Source organism: Gambusia affinis, linkage group LG22 (assembly GCF_019740435.1).
Source record: "Gambusia affinis linkage group LG22, SWU_Gaff_1.0, whole genome shotgun sequence".
NCBI classification, from domain to species: domain Eukaryota; kingdom Metazoa; phylum Chordata; class Actinopteri; order Cyprinodontiformes; family Poeciliidae; genus Gambusia; species Gambusia affinis.
The window spans coordinates 23,399,053-23,412,547 of NC_057889.1; the positions used below are offsets into that span (position 1 = coordinate 23,399,053).

Here is a 13,495-nt window from a genome sequence, read left to right on the forward strand (position 1 = left end):
GTGGAACACTGGACCAGCTCTACACCCTCAGCAGGGTCCTGGAGGGTGCATGAGAGTTCGCCCAACCAGTCTACATGTGTTTTGTGGACTTGGAGAAGGCGTTCGACCATGTCCCTTGGGGAGCCCTGTGGGGGGTTCTCCGGGAGTATGGGGTACCGGGCTCCTTGATATGGGCTGTCAGGTCCCTGTATGACCGGTGTCAGAGTCTGGTCCGCATTGCCGACAGTAAGTCGGGCTCGTTTCCAATGAGGGTTGGACTCTGCCAGGGCTGCCCTTTGTCACTGATTCTGTTCATTACTTTTATGGACAGAATTTCTAGGCGCAGCCAAGGTGTTGAGGGGATCCATTTTGGTGGCCTTAGGATTGCATCTCTGCTTTTTGCAGATGATGTGGTCCTTTTGGCTTCATCGGGACGTGATCTGCAGCTCTCGCTGGAGTGGTTCGCAGCCGAGTGTGAAGCGGCTGGGATGGCGATCAGGGCCTCCAAATCAGAGGCCATGGTCCGTTCAGAGGCCACCCTAACCCTAACCCTAAAGGGTAGAGTGCCTTCTCCGGGTCAGGGGGGGTGTCCTGCCCCAAGTGGAGGAGTTCAAGTATCTCGGGATCTTGTTCACGAATGGGGGAAGAAGGGAGCGGGAGATCGACAGGTGGATTGGCGCAGCGTCTGCCGTCAAGCGGGCGCTGTACCGGTCCGTCGTGGTGAAGAGAGAGCTGAGCCAAAAAGCGAAGCTCTTGATTTACTGGTCGATCTACGTTCCCACCCTCATCTATGGTCATGAGCTTTGGGTCACGACCGAAAGAACGAGATCACGGATACAAATGGCCGAAATGGGTTTTCTCTGCAGGGTGTCTGGGCTCTCCCTTAGAGATATGGTGAGAAGTTCAGTCATCACTCAGTGTAGAGCTGCTGCTCCTTCACGTCGAGAGGAGCCAGTTGAGGTGGCTCGGGCATCTGGTCAGGATGCTTCCTGGTGAGGTGTTCCGGGCACGTCCCACCCGGAGGAGGCCCTGGGGAAGACTCATGACACGCTGGAGGGACTATGTCTCTCAGCTGGCCTGGGAACGCCTTGGGATTTCTCCAGAGGAGCTGGTGGAAGTGGCTGGGGAGAGGGAAGTCTGGGCCCCCTTCTGAAGCTGCTACCCCCGTGACCCGACCCCGGATAAGCAGAAGAAGATGGATGGATGGATGGATTTTTGATTTGTCATATACAAATATATTTGTATGCAAATAACTTGTGCTTCAAAACTGGATAAGTTTCATTTTTGTCCAGTTTTACCAACTGGATACCAAGTAGAGTTGGTATCCAGTTCTACCAAGTGGAGGTAAAACAGGATACTCCCTCTACAACCGAAAACACATACACTCACATTTATATTTACTCTTGTCTGGCATTTATACCTAACACTTATCCTAACCCTAAGTAAACTTTCTTCACATCATATTATGCACTTGAGCCATTTTGTACACTTTAGACCATTGCCTATATGACAGTTCCTCCCGCCTCTGCCAGCTGGAGACTAATGGTGCGTTCCCACCAAATGCGTTTTGAGCGTCAGGAGCATTTCAAAGTCTTTGTGGAGTGTTGGACGCACTGGACGCACTCAACATGTCAAACGCTCCAAACGGTTCAAATCAAGCCACAAAGGCCCTCGATGCATCTCCAGATAGACTTTGAATGTAAATCAGACGTGCCTGATGCTCAAAACACATTTGGTGTGAACGGACCATAAAGATTGTCGCACTTTCTTAAGTTCGTGTTGAAAGTGCGCAAGCAGAGCAGTCGCAGTACTTTTCCATGACTTTTGCTGTGTTCTTGCGCTTTCAATCGTTCTGCTGCGTGTTTCCAGTCAGGCGTCCTGTTTCATAGCATCACTGACTTAGCATTGTTAGAAATACGACATGCAAGGCAAAACACCACCATGGTGGATGGAGGACAAATCAGCCGGTGTTTGAATGTACTCAACATTTGCGAGCTGGCTTTCAAAGCATAATCTGGTGAAGAGTCGTTTCTGATGTTTTGTAAACCTCTTCTGAAGCTTTAAAATTAACATCCATATTTTGACGGCTTCCTGTTTCTTGCTTTGCCCGGTAAAAGCAAACTCAGATCAAACACAGCTCCAGGGTCTGGTGGTACCATAGAACCACTGTTAGCAAGACTAACGTTTTGAGAAGCAGAGAAGAATTATGGTTCTCTTCCATGTCTATTTAAAAAGCCCTGTTAGCTTCGATATTTTCTTCATCACCTCTCTGTCCCGCTCTTCTTTTTCTGCTGCATTTTCTGTTGTTCGCCATCGTGAGAAATTACATTGTGATGCTTATCGCTTATTACCGATAATTAGACTGACATCTTCTCCCTCTCTGAGACAAACACTGCTCATGTCTTGAAGTGCTGCATGTGAGTTGGACTATATGTTTGCAATTCCACAGTTGTGCTCTTGACTGGTCTTGAAATAAAATCCCCAATGTCCGAGACCGAGAACTACAGAAAAAACAGCATTTTTTGCCCTTATTTGCAAATTCCATGACTTTCCATGACCTGACATGAAATTCCATGACTTTTTACTAGTTTTGATATTTTCTTCATCACCTCTCTGTCGCGCTTTTCTTTTTCTTTCGTTCCTGCGCTCTGCTGTCATACTTTCAGTTGTCCACTGTGTAAGATGCATCAAATTTGGCCACAATAGCACCCAGGTGGCCGGATGATGGAAGCACCTCCCACTTAGAGGACCTTAAGTGATAGTTAATTGACAGCAATGCAGCACACATTCATACCGGACCGCACAGCAGGGCCGTCACATATACTGACATCACCGATCTGACCAGACCCATGGAGGTCCAGTGTCTGTGGTAAAGTCTGGTGTCACTGTTACCACTGCACCGAACCTCCTGCAACAGGGGACTTGAATCTTTGTGTTACTGGATAACAAAAAAAGATCATGGGTATCCATCCATCCATGCTTATCCCTAGTGGGGTCGCCAGGTGTGCTGGTGCCTGTCTCCAGCTGTCAGTGGGCGAGAGATAGGGTCACCCCGGACAGGTCACCAGTCCATTGCAGTGATTTGTTTTAATAAAACTAAAAAAAAGGAAATCACATAATACTGAGATTTTGAAGTCATAAAAATCATGAGAAACACATCTGGATGTTCAATTACATGCTGAATATTTTAGGGTGACCAAACGTCCGTATTTCACGTCCTGTCCCGGGCGTCCTAGTTTTTTTTAGAAAGTGAGGAAATTTCCTGTTTTTTTAAATTACCATCATTGGACCATTAAATTTACAGGCACTAGGGCACTGCGCACGGCGCTGCGTGTGACGTAATCCCGCATCAGTGCAGGCAGCCCTGTTCTTAATCAGAAGATAGATAACGTGGCTGTCAGTATGCCAACAACATGCCAAAGCGCAAATGTATGTTTACCGACGATTTACAAAAAGAGTTTCCCCGCTTTCAGACCGGGTCGAGACAAATGGGAGGCCTTGTGCACAGTGTGCAAAGCAGGCACATATGTCTCGGTGTCCAATGGAGGTGGAAGGGATCTGAAAACCAACTGTAAATATCATGTTATGGTAGGATTACGTAGGCCTATGTTAAGTGAGTGCATGCCACAGACATCTTTATGCATATTGTTGGAAGAAAAAGATATTTTAAGTTAGCTTAGTATGGAAAAGTTTGGCTCTCTTTTCTTCCTTCCCGGGTCCCTGAGCGGATGACTTCACGGCTGGAAGGAAACAACGAGGCGTGCTGACGTCACAGTGTTACAGAGTTTAATCCAATAGGAAAACACCATATGAATTAACAAGGAAACTGCAGATTACAGAGAAGTACATTCTTTACCTGAGTCAGAGAATTAAAAGAAGAGAACAAAGACAGAAAGAAGGACAAAGACGCGTCTTTGGAGAGAGCCGTCAGGAAAAAAGCAGAATCAACCAACTATCTGAATTCGTATTCTTGAGCATTCACTTTTCTAATGAAGGCGTTTCTTTTTGTTAATATATGCAAATAGGGCGTTCCCTGTTTTGACCAACCAAAAGCTACCTTGGAAAGACTTAGACCTTCCCCTCAGTTAAGGCAGAAATCAAAAGTCGTTTACTACTTGTTAAAATTATAAGTTATTTTCATCAAACTTAGTTTTCTGCTTTTCTGATTTCAGCATCTCCAAAAACTTAAATCTTTGTCCTCTCACAGAACAAAATGAGGTAGAATTCCTTTTCTAATTCAAACAATTTTCCCTTGATTCCGAAATTGTCACTGATAATACATTTTCAAATACATTCATCATCTACTAGATTAATACTTCTAACTTGGGTAATATACCTTAATCAAAAACATGCGATTAGTACTTAAAGATGTATTAAAATTAGACGTTAGTACCAGGCTGTAACCAACTCCAGACGCAGCTCTCCTCTCTGAGAAACCCCCGACCTTCGACCTCTGAGCCGGGGAGATATGGTTTATGGCCCACCTAATTTAAAGCCTTTCAAGAGAATAGTGTTTTGGTTAAACTCCTCCAAGAGAATGTTTATCTCTTGCCTCCTGGCTGTCTCCTAGCTTACATCTGTTTAGTTTTTGTCCAGATAAGAATGTTCAATCTACCTAAATGCACATGGCTGTGAGATTAACTATATTAAACACTCAAAATAGTTATATTTCCTCAACAATGGGAACTGAGATCCCCCCGCCGCTCCCCCTCCAAGGTGTCCTGGTTTTCCCAAATGAAAATATGGTCACCCTAGAATATTTATGTTGCCTTTTCACAGTACAGTATTGGTGAATTTTTCTATGGAACAGAACTTGTTGGAAAAATTATCTAAGTTTATTTACTTATGAGTAGGCCTGTCACGATAAACGATAAATCAATTAATCGTAAGATAAATTAAAACTATTGACGTCATTTTAATTATCGCCTTTATCGTCTCGTCCAGCCTTTTTCTCTTTTTCTTGATGACCCTAAATGAAAAAAGGCTCAACTCTGATGCTCTCCACTGACCCTCCCTTCCTCATTTCCTCAGTGTAATGTTCAGTTCACACTACACCATCTTAGAGCTGTCTGCCGATTGTCGGACAACTTTCAAATCCTGAGAGATCACACATTAGCTGACAGAAATCCTAGGTAGAACGGTTCCATCGGGTTCCATCGTGCCATGTGGTGTCCAACAATGGGCACAAAATAATGGCTACAAGTCCAGTGAACTAATTTTAAAACCAGGCATTAATCAATGCTTTACTACAATCTACCTGCAGTGCATGTGTCTCTGGTGTCAGTGTAACGTCCTGACTGAATGAAAATCATTAGAACCTATTTATGTCACGTTAACGAAGAACAGCTGAAAAGTTACCGGGTTCATCAACTGTGTAGCAATTTAGCTCCAACTCCTCCACTCATCATTTCTGTATTCTTTGAACAAAATGTTTTATAAACATTAATGTTGTTTCCACATATCATCTCCAATGTCCGCTGGACTTCGGGTTGCGCTGTGTCAGCTGTTTGGGATTCCCCTCTGTAATTTCCCCTCAGAAAGCAGGAGGAGAATCCGGCTTTCTGATTGGCTACCTGTCACATTCAACAGGCTGCGTTAACGATCCCAGTGGGGAAAACCCCTGATTTAGATCGGAGCGGCCACAACAATGTACCATAACACACCACACACTACAGGATGATCGGTTATAAAATCACAAGACAATCTTAGATCGGCAGAAGTTCTAAGATTGTTGTAAGGGGAAAATGTAGGAGTGAACTAACGTGTAGTGTGAACTATTGCATCAGGTAGTCGATGTTCCATCTTCTCTATTTAAATCTAATGATTACTGAAGGGCAATATGGTTTACAGACTTCATAATCTGAACTCTTTTGGTTGAATCCAGTATTTATTTACACTTTGGTGTTTTTATTCAAGTACATTTTTGTTAATGGAGACTGAGAATCCATTTTATTTTTGGTTTTGGTTGTTTTGTTTATTTTATCAGTTCCAGTGTTAAATGTTCTTTTGAAAATAAAGTGTATCTATCTTTGACAGGAAATCACATGAATTATTATGTCATTTCCATGAAATCAGTGTACAAAGGTCTTCAAACAATATTATTGTTTATCGCAATAATTTTTGAGACAATTGATCGCTCAGCAAAATTTGTTATTGTGACAGGCCTACTTATGAGTTTATTTGAAAGGTTATATTTTCATATTATTATTTTGTTTGTTGTTTACTTGGCTCTTTTCTCTTGTGGTACATCATTAACTGTTTTTAGGATGTTTGCCTGGAGGCTAGAAACATTTACACATTCCTGTGTCTCCAGCTGCTGTGGTCATTAATTGCTTTTGTTATCAGCTTCCTGATGAAACTGATTTGTAACGGTCAGCCTCGTGCCCTTGTAAGGGCATGTCCACAGAAGGTTCCAGAACATCCTGTAGTAAAGATCCATTCTTTGTGTGACTTTGTAAAAAAGCCCAACCTCTTTCCTTGTAATCATAATAAAAGGCAGTTGGGGACTGAGAGCCGGTGGAGTTGACCACAGACAGTGTTTGATGGCGGTTCTCCACGTCTGCCTCAAACTTCACTCTTCTGCAGAAAAGCTATTTGTGTTTTTGGTTGATTCCTTGCAGGTTAGGAACTAAAATAGACCCAACACAACTCCCAATTATTTGCAAAAATTTTGTTTATTTGCAGATGTGTTTGTTGTACATATGTAAAATATTCATAAGGTACTTCACTGTGTGAAACAAAATAACTTTTTTCTACAAAATCAACAGTAGGAAATTTATTAAAATTTCTTTCAACTACAAAATAATTGTATTTCTATTTTTCAGGTTTTTAAAAGAAAAATACATCAAACTTGCACAAAAGGGTATAAAAACATTTTCTGGCTTCAAAGAAACTTTGATTTTATAGAAATTGTTTTTAGTGCAAAAAGACAAAATATTTTTTAGTAATATTTATTCCACTATTAGTGTAAACAGTCTGCCAAAAGTAGCATTTATTTATTATCTTTACATATCAAAAAATTGCATAATCCTTTAAAATTTCACTAAATTTAAATGAACTGGAGAAATAACCACCTCCAGTCTACAGAGGGGTCTAACTCCACTGCTGGGTTCCTGTGTGTTAGTGACTGGACACGTCTTTCCACAAGGCTTGAAATTGCCTACCTTTGTTCTCAGGGCCGGCCTAAGGCATAAGCAAACTAAGCAGCTGATTAGGGCTCCCTCAGTGGAGCTGATTGGTTTATTTTAATTTTTAGTAATGATATCCATGCCGGTAACCGCTGTTGTCATCCACGGAGTCAGTGTGGACATTGTGGAGAACTATAAATGTCTGGGACTCCACATTGACAATAAACTGGACTGTTAGGAACACTGAGGCAACTTTGACTTCCTGATGTGTAATGCCTGTAGCCATTACAGGCAGAAATAATGGCTACAGTCTGAGCCTCGTCTACTCAGACTTGGGCAGACAATGTCCGAGTCTGAGTAACTTAAATCTAATTTTTCCTGCACTTATTTATATGTTATATTTTAACACTTGCATGTGCATCCTTATTTATTTATATTCAGTCATATTGAATTACTTACAGTCTTACGTATGTATATTATATAAACTCTTTTATGTTTATATTTATATTTGTATAATATTTAACACCTTGGATGGAGTTATGTTTGCTTATTATCTTGTCAACTAATAAGCAAACTCCCCTTAGGGATCAAGTATGTTCTATATAGGCAACCAGAGCTCCTAACCCTTCAAAGGTATATGTCTCAGGTTGAAGGTCTAGATACCTCCTTACTCACAAAAAGCTTTAGGAAATGCCTCCATTCATGGGCTTCTCATGTGGAAATAATTTTTTTTTTCATAATTCACATTAAGAAATCTGCTCTGCTTCAATACTTTGTTTCAATGGTGCCTTGACAACACTGTCTAGTTTTGCATGCTTTTCTTAAGGAACAAAGGCAAGTGAGACTGTTTGGTTTTGTGCTGCTCCTCTACTCAGTGTATTTCAGCAAAACGTTTTTTGTCTTGATGTCACAGGAAGGACTTTGAGCAGCTGTTTGACGTCATCATCACAAACGCCCTGAAGCCTGGGTTCTTTTCCTTGATACCCCATCAGAGGCCCTTTAGGACCCTTAGTGAGTAGCAATACATTCATCTGTTTACCTGCACTCCAGTAACATTAGCAGTCAGTTCACTCTGAACTACAACTCCGACACCAGAGCTGCCCTTCTGCTGAGCTATGGGGTTGTTGTGCTTCCTCATGCTTCAGAAGCAAAAAGCCTGAACTGTAAAGTCCCCCTTACTTGGTCTCTGACACTGACGACAATAAAGTCACATAATGTACTTGAAAATAAATACAAAGTAAGGTAAAAACATTGACCGTTAGAATGGATGAAAAATGTTTATTTACTTAAATAGCACATTTTTACAAGAAAAATGTCAGAGAATATTGCCTACTAGCATAATCTAAAGTTAATGTTAGTCATAAAGTTTAAAGTAAAACTCACCTTTGTATCTGTGAATGAAAAACGAGGCGAACATCTTAAAACCTTTCTTCAGATTACTTGTTGGGGCTTCAGATTTATGTACATCATTAATTGTTACCTTGGATAAGCACAGAGTGTAAAATGACATTTTCAATAGATCCGAAACAACAGAGCCGCTTTTCCACAAACGCGGAAGATGACGTGCAAAGAGCCCATTTTTGTAGCTTTCTGTGTACTTCTAAATATGTTCCTTAGTTGCTACTGCCTCTAGTGGCATGGGTGTGGACTAACATCAATACATCACTGTACCAGCATACTACAAAATCTTTATCATTATTATTTTCAGCATTACTGGCACTGTAAAAGATAAATTGTCTAGTAAAAGGGTCATTCTCTGACTTTGGTGCATTTTATGTCTCAGGTTTCTCTCAAAGATTTTCATATAATGCAAGCAACATTTTTTAAGAAAAATCAAGAAATGGAAATATCCATGTGTCTTGGAAATGTAACATGCTAATTTATTTTAAAAATTATGTTTTGAAACATTTTATGGGTTGTTGAAGCATAGAGGTCAGCCAAATGAGCATGTCCCCACTGACCAATGTTCATTTTTCAATGAATATAAAACAAATAAAAATAGCTAGTAACTGCAAGTCATTTCTACTAATATAAACATTTTTAGATATACTTTAACCTAAATAAAAGAAATATGAGAAAAACATATACATATTTATAAAATAGCATTTTAAATCATGTCCCTCCAGTTTTGTGTAACCTCTAAACAGCATACCAATCCTTCCTTTTTATAAATCATTTTCTCAGCACCTTGGAAGTGACATCACTTAAGTCTTCTTCTGCTCACACTGTAAAGAGATTTAAGTGTTGGTTTAGTTTCTCACCTACAGTACAGACCAAAAGTTTGGACACACTTTCTTATTGAATTCAATGAGAAGGTGTGTCCAAACGTTTGGTCTGTACTGTATATATGATTATTTTTATCCATAGATCGTCATCGTCAAGCTCAACCTTTCAACACTGTTACACATGTAAATGATATTTATTGTTGTTTGGGGAAAATGTAAAGAATGGTCTTGGAAACGCATATAAATTTCTTGCTTTCGTCATATCATATGATAAAATATATTTAAATGAGTTATTTTAATCAATGGACAGGTGATCTCAAAGGAACTGGAAGAATTAGTTTAATTATGTTATGGAATTTTACAGGAATTAAATTGTTCCTTTATGGGGTTGAATTTAAAGCAACCTAAGTAACATAGAAATTCGTATTAATGTTTGGATTTTACGCATAAGGTGAGGAGACATATTTCCTTGGAGGTTCAAACAGTACTTCAATAGATGCAGTGTTCAAAAACACAATTTTTTGTGGTATATTTATTAGTAACCTGAGACCCCAAAACCAAATTCAGAGAATTACCCACAACACTGTACTTTCTTAATTGTCTAAAGAATGTAGATAGATAGATAGATAGATAGATAGATAGATAGATAGATAGATAGATAGATAGATAGATAGATAGATAGATAGATAGATAGATAGATAGATAGATAGATAGATAGATAGATAGATAGATAGATAGATAGATAGATAGATAGATAGATAGATAGATAGATAGATAGATAGATAGATAGATAGATAGATAGATAGATAGATAGATGAACTTATCAAGTATGGCGTCAAGTGGGTACTTCATGATGTTCTGTTGCAGACATCTTTTGTTTATGGTTGTATAGCCTGTATGCACTGCAAGAGTAATTCATTTTGACCTGCATAAATGAACTTTGTTACTGAAAACATTACATCTTCAACTTCCTAACAGAATAACATTTTTGTTAAAAGAATCAACAAGAGATAAATAACTGTTTTTCTCTTTTCTGAAACACATTTTAAAGTGTTGTGGTTTACAGTACATCCATACAGCATGATGTGACATTATTAGGTACACTTGGCTTGTACTGTGTTGAATCCCTTTCTGTTTCATGACTGTCTGGAGTCTTTAGAACCATTCTCTGTAAATCAGAGGGTTGCAAATGAAAATGCCAGATCGTAATTCTAAAAGACAAGTTCAAATTCACTGAAGTCCCCTCAATTTCCCATTCTTACACTAACTGAGCATCATCCCCTCTACTAAAAGTCTAAATGCATTGTGTGGTGCATGGTTAATTTGCTGTTTTATTATGAAAAAACTGAATAGGTGAAGATTATAAATGAGATGTCTGTGTGAAACGTCATATTTAAAAATTAGTTTAAAAAAATGATCAGTTCACCTCAAATATTCAATTTTATATTATTTTCAATACTTTTAGTGGCGCTCCTCCTGCACAGGGCGGTGTTTCTAAGTTTACATAAAGTGTCACAAATACATGAGTTCACTGTTCAAATATTGCAATAGAATATGAGGCGTCAGAAATTGTTGTCACATTCAACTCAAATCTAATGTCGTCTTTTAGCAGCGCCACTCTCACCAAATGTTGTTTTATTCCAGAATGGCATAAGAGTTTGCTTAATGAAACTAAACTCTGTTGTCTTGTCCGGTTTTTGCTCCTACAGTGAATGATGTGGAAGAAACAGAGGGGCTTCCATCTCTAGACAAGCCTGGGTGGTACTCCCAGGGCAATTGGCCACACCTCCATGAGCTGCTCAAGACCATGACAGGAAAACCAGAACCCAAGGTAAGCTGTTGACTCTTATAGGAGCAAAATGCCAGGCATGTAGTAGAAAGGTATCTACAGCTCACTTTGAGGTTGACTCAAAACTCCAGTCTTTGGCAGAGAATAAAAGGGATGAGGACTCTGTGATAAATCAGCTCAGAGAGATTCACACAAGGATGTTGAAGTGGAGAAACGTGGCTCTTGGACAGACTGTTGAAAGGGCAGATTTTTGCCAGCATACTGGGAATGTATTGCTTGTGGAGTCTCAATCTCGCAACATACTATTTCCAATGTGAAACACAAGACAACTACAAGTTTAATTTATTTTGACAGATATTCTGGTTTAAATTGTGTTCCGTCATATTTTATGTAATTCCAAAAGCTGGGAATTGAGCCCAGTAATCAGTAACCACTCAGTTTTCTGTGTATCTAAGTAAATAAGAGATTTCATACATTTTCTTTTGAGTTTATTTTGTAAAATTATTGTTTTCTACAACCTAAAGACTTTTGAACATGTCTGTCTCTACAACAACTACAAACTGATATTTCCAGTGGATTGTATGTTGTTCAATTGTGTCCCTTCGGTTGGGAACGTCATTTACATTTTGTTTCAAAACAATTTTCTTAGCTGAAAAAATACTTTTTTTGGTCCCTGCAAGCATCCAATCCAATTATTGTGGTAAACTGGGTTGACCTTTCTATAAAATGCAACTTATTACGCAAACGGTTGTGTAATTTTGCCAAACCTTAAAAGGGTATATATTATGGAAAACCCTCATTAAAATGTGAAAACTATTACAATTTTAGAACAAATTTATGTCAGATCATGATTTCTTGGTTAATGACAAGTTGTCATAACGAAGACATTTTGAATAACGTCAACTTCATATTAAAAGTGTCATGATTTACCGAATGGCACTTTATGACAACAGTTATAAATATTCATGAAGACATATTCATGTTCATGACAGGTGTTATGTTTATGACGGTGTCATGATAACCCGTCTTATTCACAACCTGTCAAATAAAGTGTTACCAAAGTTATTTTTCTTGGGAATGTCCCACATTAGTAGGGAAAGTCAGTTTGCACCAAGAACTTAAGGACAAGTACTTCAGCAACATTACTTCTGCAAGAACCACTGAAGGGAACAACATAAAAACTTCTGAAGAAGCAACTGAGCGCAACTTCCTTCCTCAGAAAATGTGAGCAAAGATGGAGTGGTGTTGGATTTTAACTGGTGGAGGATTTCTCTTTTGTCTTTGTAAAAACACCATGAGCCATTTCTCCCACTGGCTCTGGAGATGTTTGTTTTAAGTTTGTTTTGGTTGCACTTTTTCAGAATGCCCTGTGTCTGCTTTCTGGTTTTGGAGCGGTTTCTGGTCCACTTGCTTTCTATGCGTTCCAGTGTTGGGCCATGAGGGCCTGTAAGGCCTCCTCTGCAGGCCTGAACACTAGCAAAATCACTAATATTATGAATTACATTAATAATAGCATTATGACTTACAACCTAATTCATGTTTCTTCAGTAAAACGTTATTGATTTACTTTCTATTCTCTATCCTCTTTTTTTATAACATTTCTTTTGTCTGCGCTGCGTCGTATATATGGATTATCGGTGTTCCGTCCAATCAGATTTTAATATCTGAGAGGTAGCCTATTCTGCCCAGATTTTCAAAGCCTGAAAACAATCTGAGGTATGACAGGTTTGATCACACTGCGTGTGGTTCCAGCCACACGGCAGGACTTTCAAAAACCACATGAACTGATTTCACTCAACATTCCGAATACAGACAGAAGATCCTGCAAAACCCCGTCATACCATATGTGAATTTAGAGTAGATAAACATTGGTGGATGATGTAAAACCAATGGGAATAATTTATGGACTTATTTTAAGCAATAAAGACGTATGAAAAAGAAAAAACATCAGATGAAGGAGTGGGACAGCGAGAGCAACGGCTCTATTTGCTGCACCATGATATGGAGATTAGTTGTGAGCTTTAACTCCCGCCTCCAGGAGAACTTTGAACATGTTCTGGGGGTGGTAAGGGACATTGAGTCGGAGTGGACGGTGTTCCTTGCCTCCATTGTTGAGGGAACTTATTGAAGCTGTGACCGCAATGTTGTTGGGGCCTGTCAGGGCAGCAACCCTCAAACCTGTTGGTGGACATCCTCAGTGAAGGGTTCTGTTAGGCTGAAGAAGGAATCCTATCGGGCTCTTTTGGCCTGTGGGACCCCAGACGTAGCTGACGGGTACCGGCATTTAAGAGGCATGAGGCTCATGTAGTTGCTGAGGCAAAAACTCGGGCTAGGGAGGAATCCAGAGAGACAATGGAGAAAGACTTCTGCATGGC

At 39.7% G+C, this 13,495-nt stretch overlaps 1 protein-coding gene across 7 annotated transcripts in view; it reads left to right on the top strand.

The window, feature by feature from the left end:
* The window catches only part of nt5dc1 (5'-nucleotidase domain containing 1), an 88,910-nt gene that overhangs the window by 66,083 nt on the left and 9,332 nt on the right, over positions 1-13,495 (top strand). For all 7 annotated transcript variants that reach the window (XM_044105944.1, XM_044105947.1, XM_044105946.1 and 4 more), the window contains 2 exons: positions 8,020-8,117; positions 11,041-11,162. In XM_044105944.1, the coding sequence (XP_043961879.1) occupies positions 8,020-8,117; positions 11,041-11,162 (220 nt within the window). The remainder of the gene's footprint in view (positions 1-8,019; positions 8,118-11,040; positions 11,163-13,495) is intronic.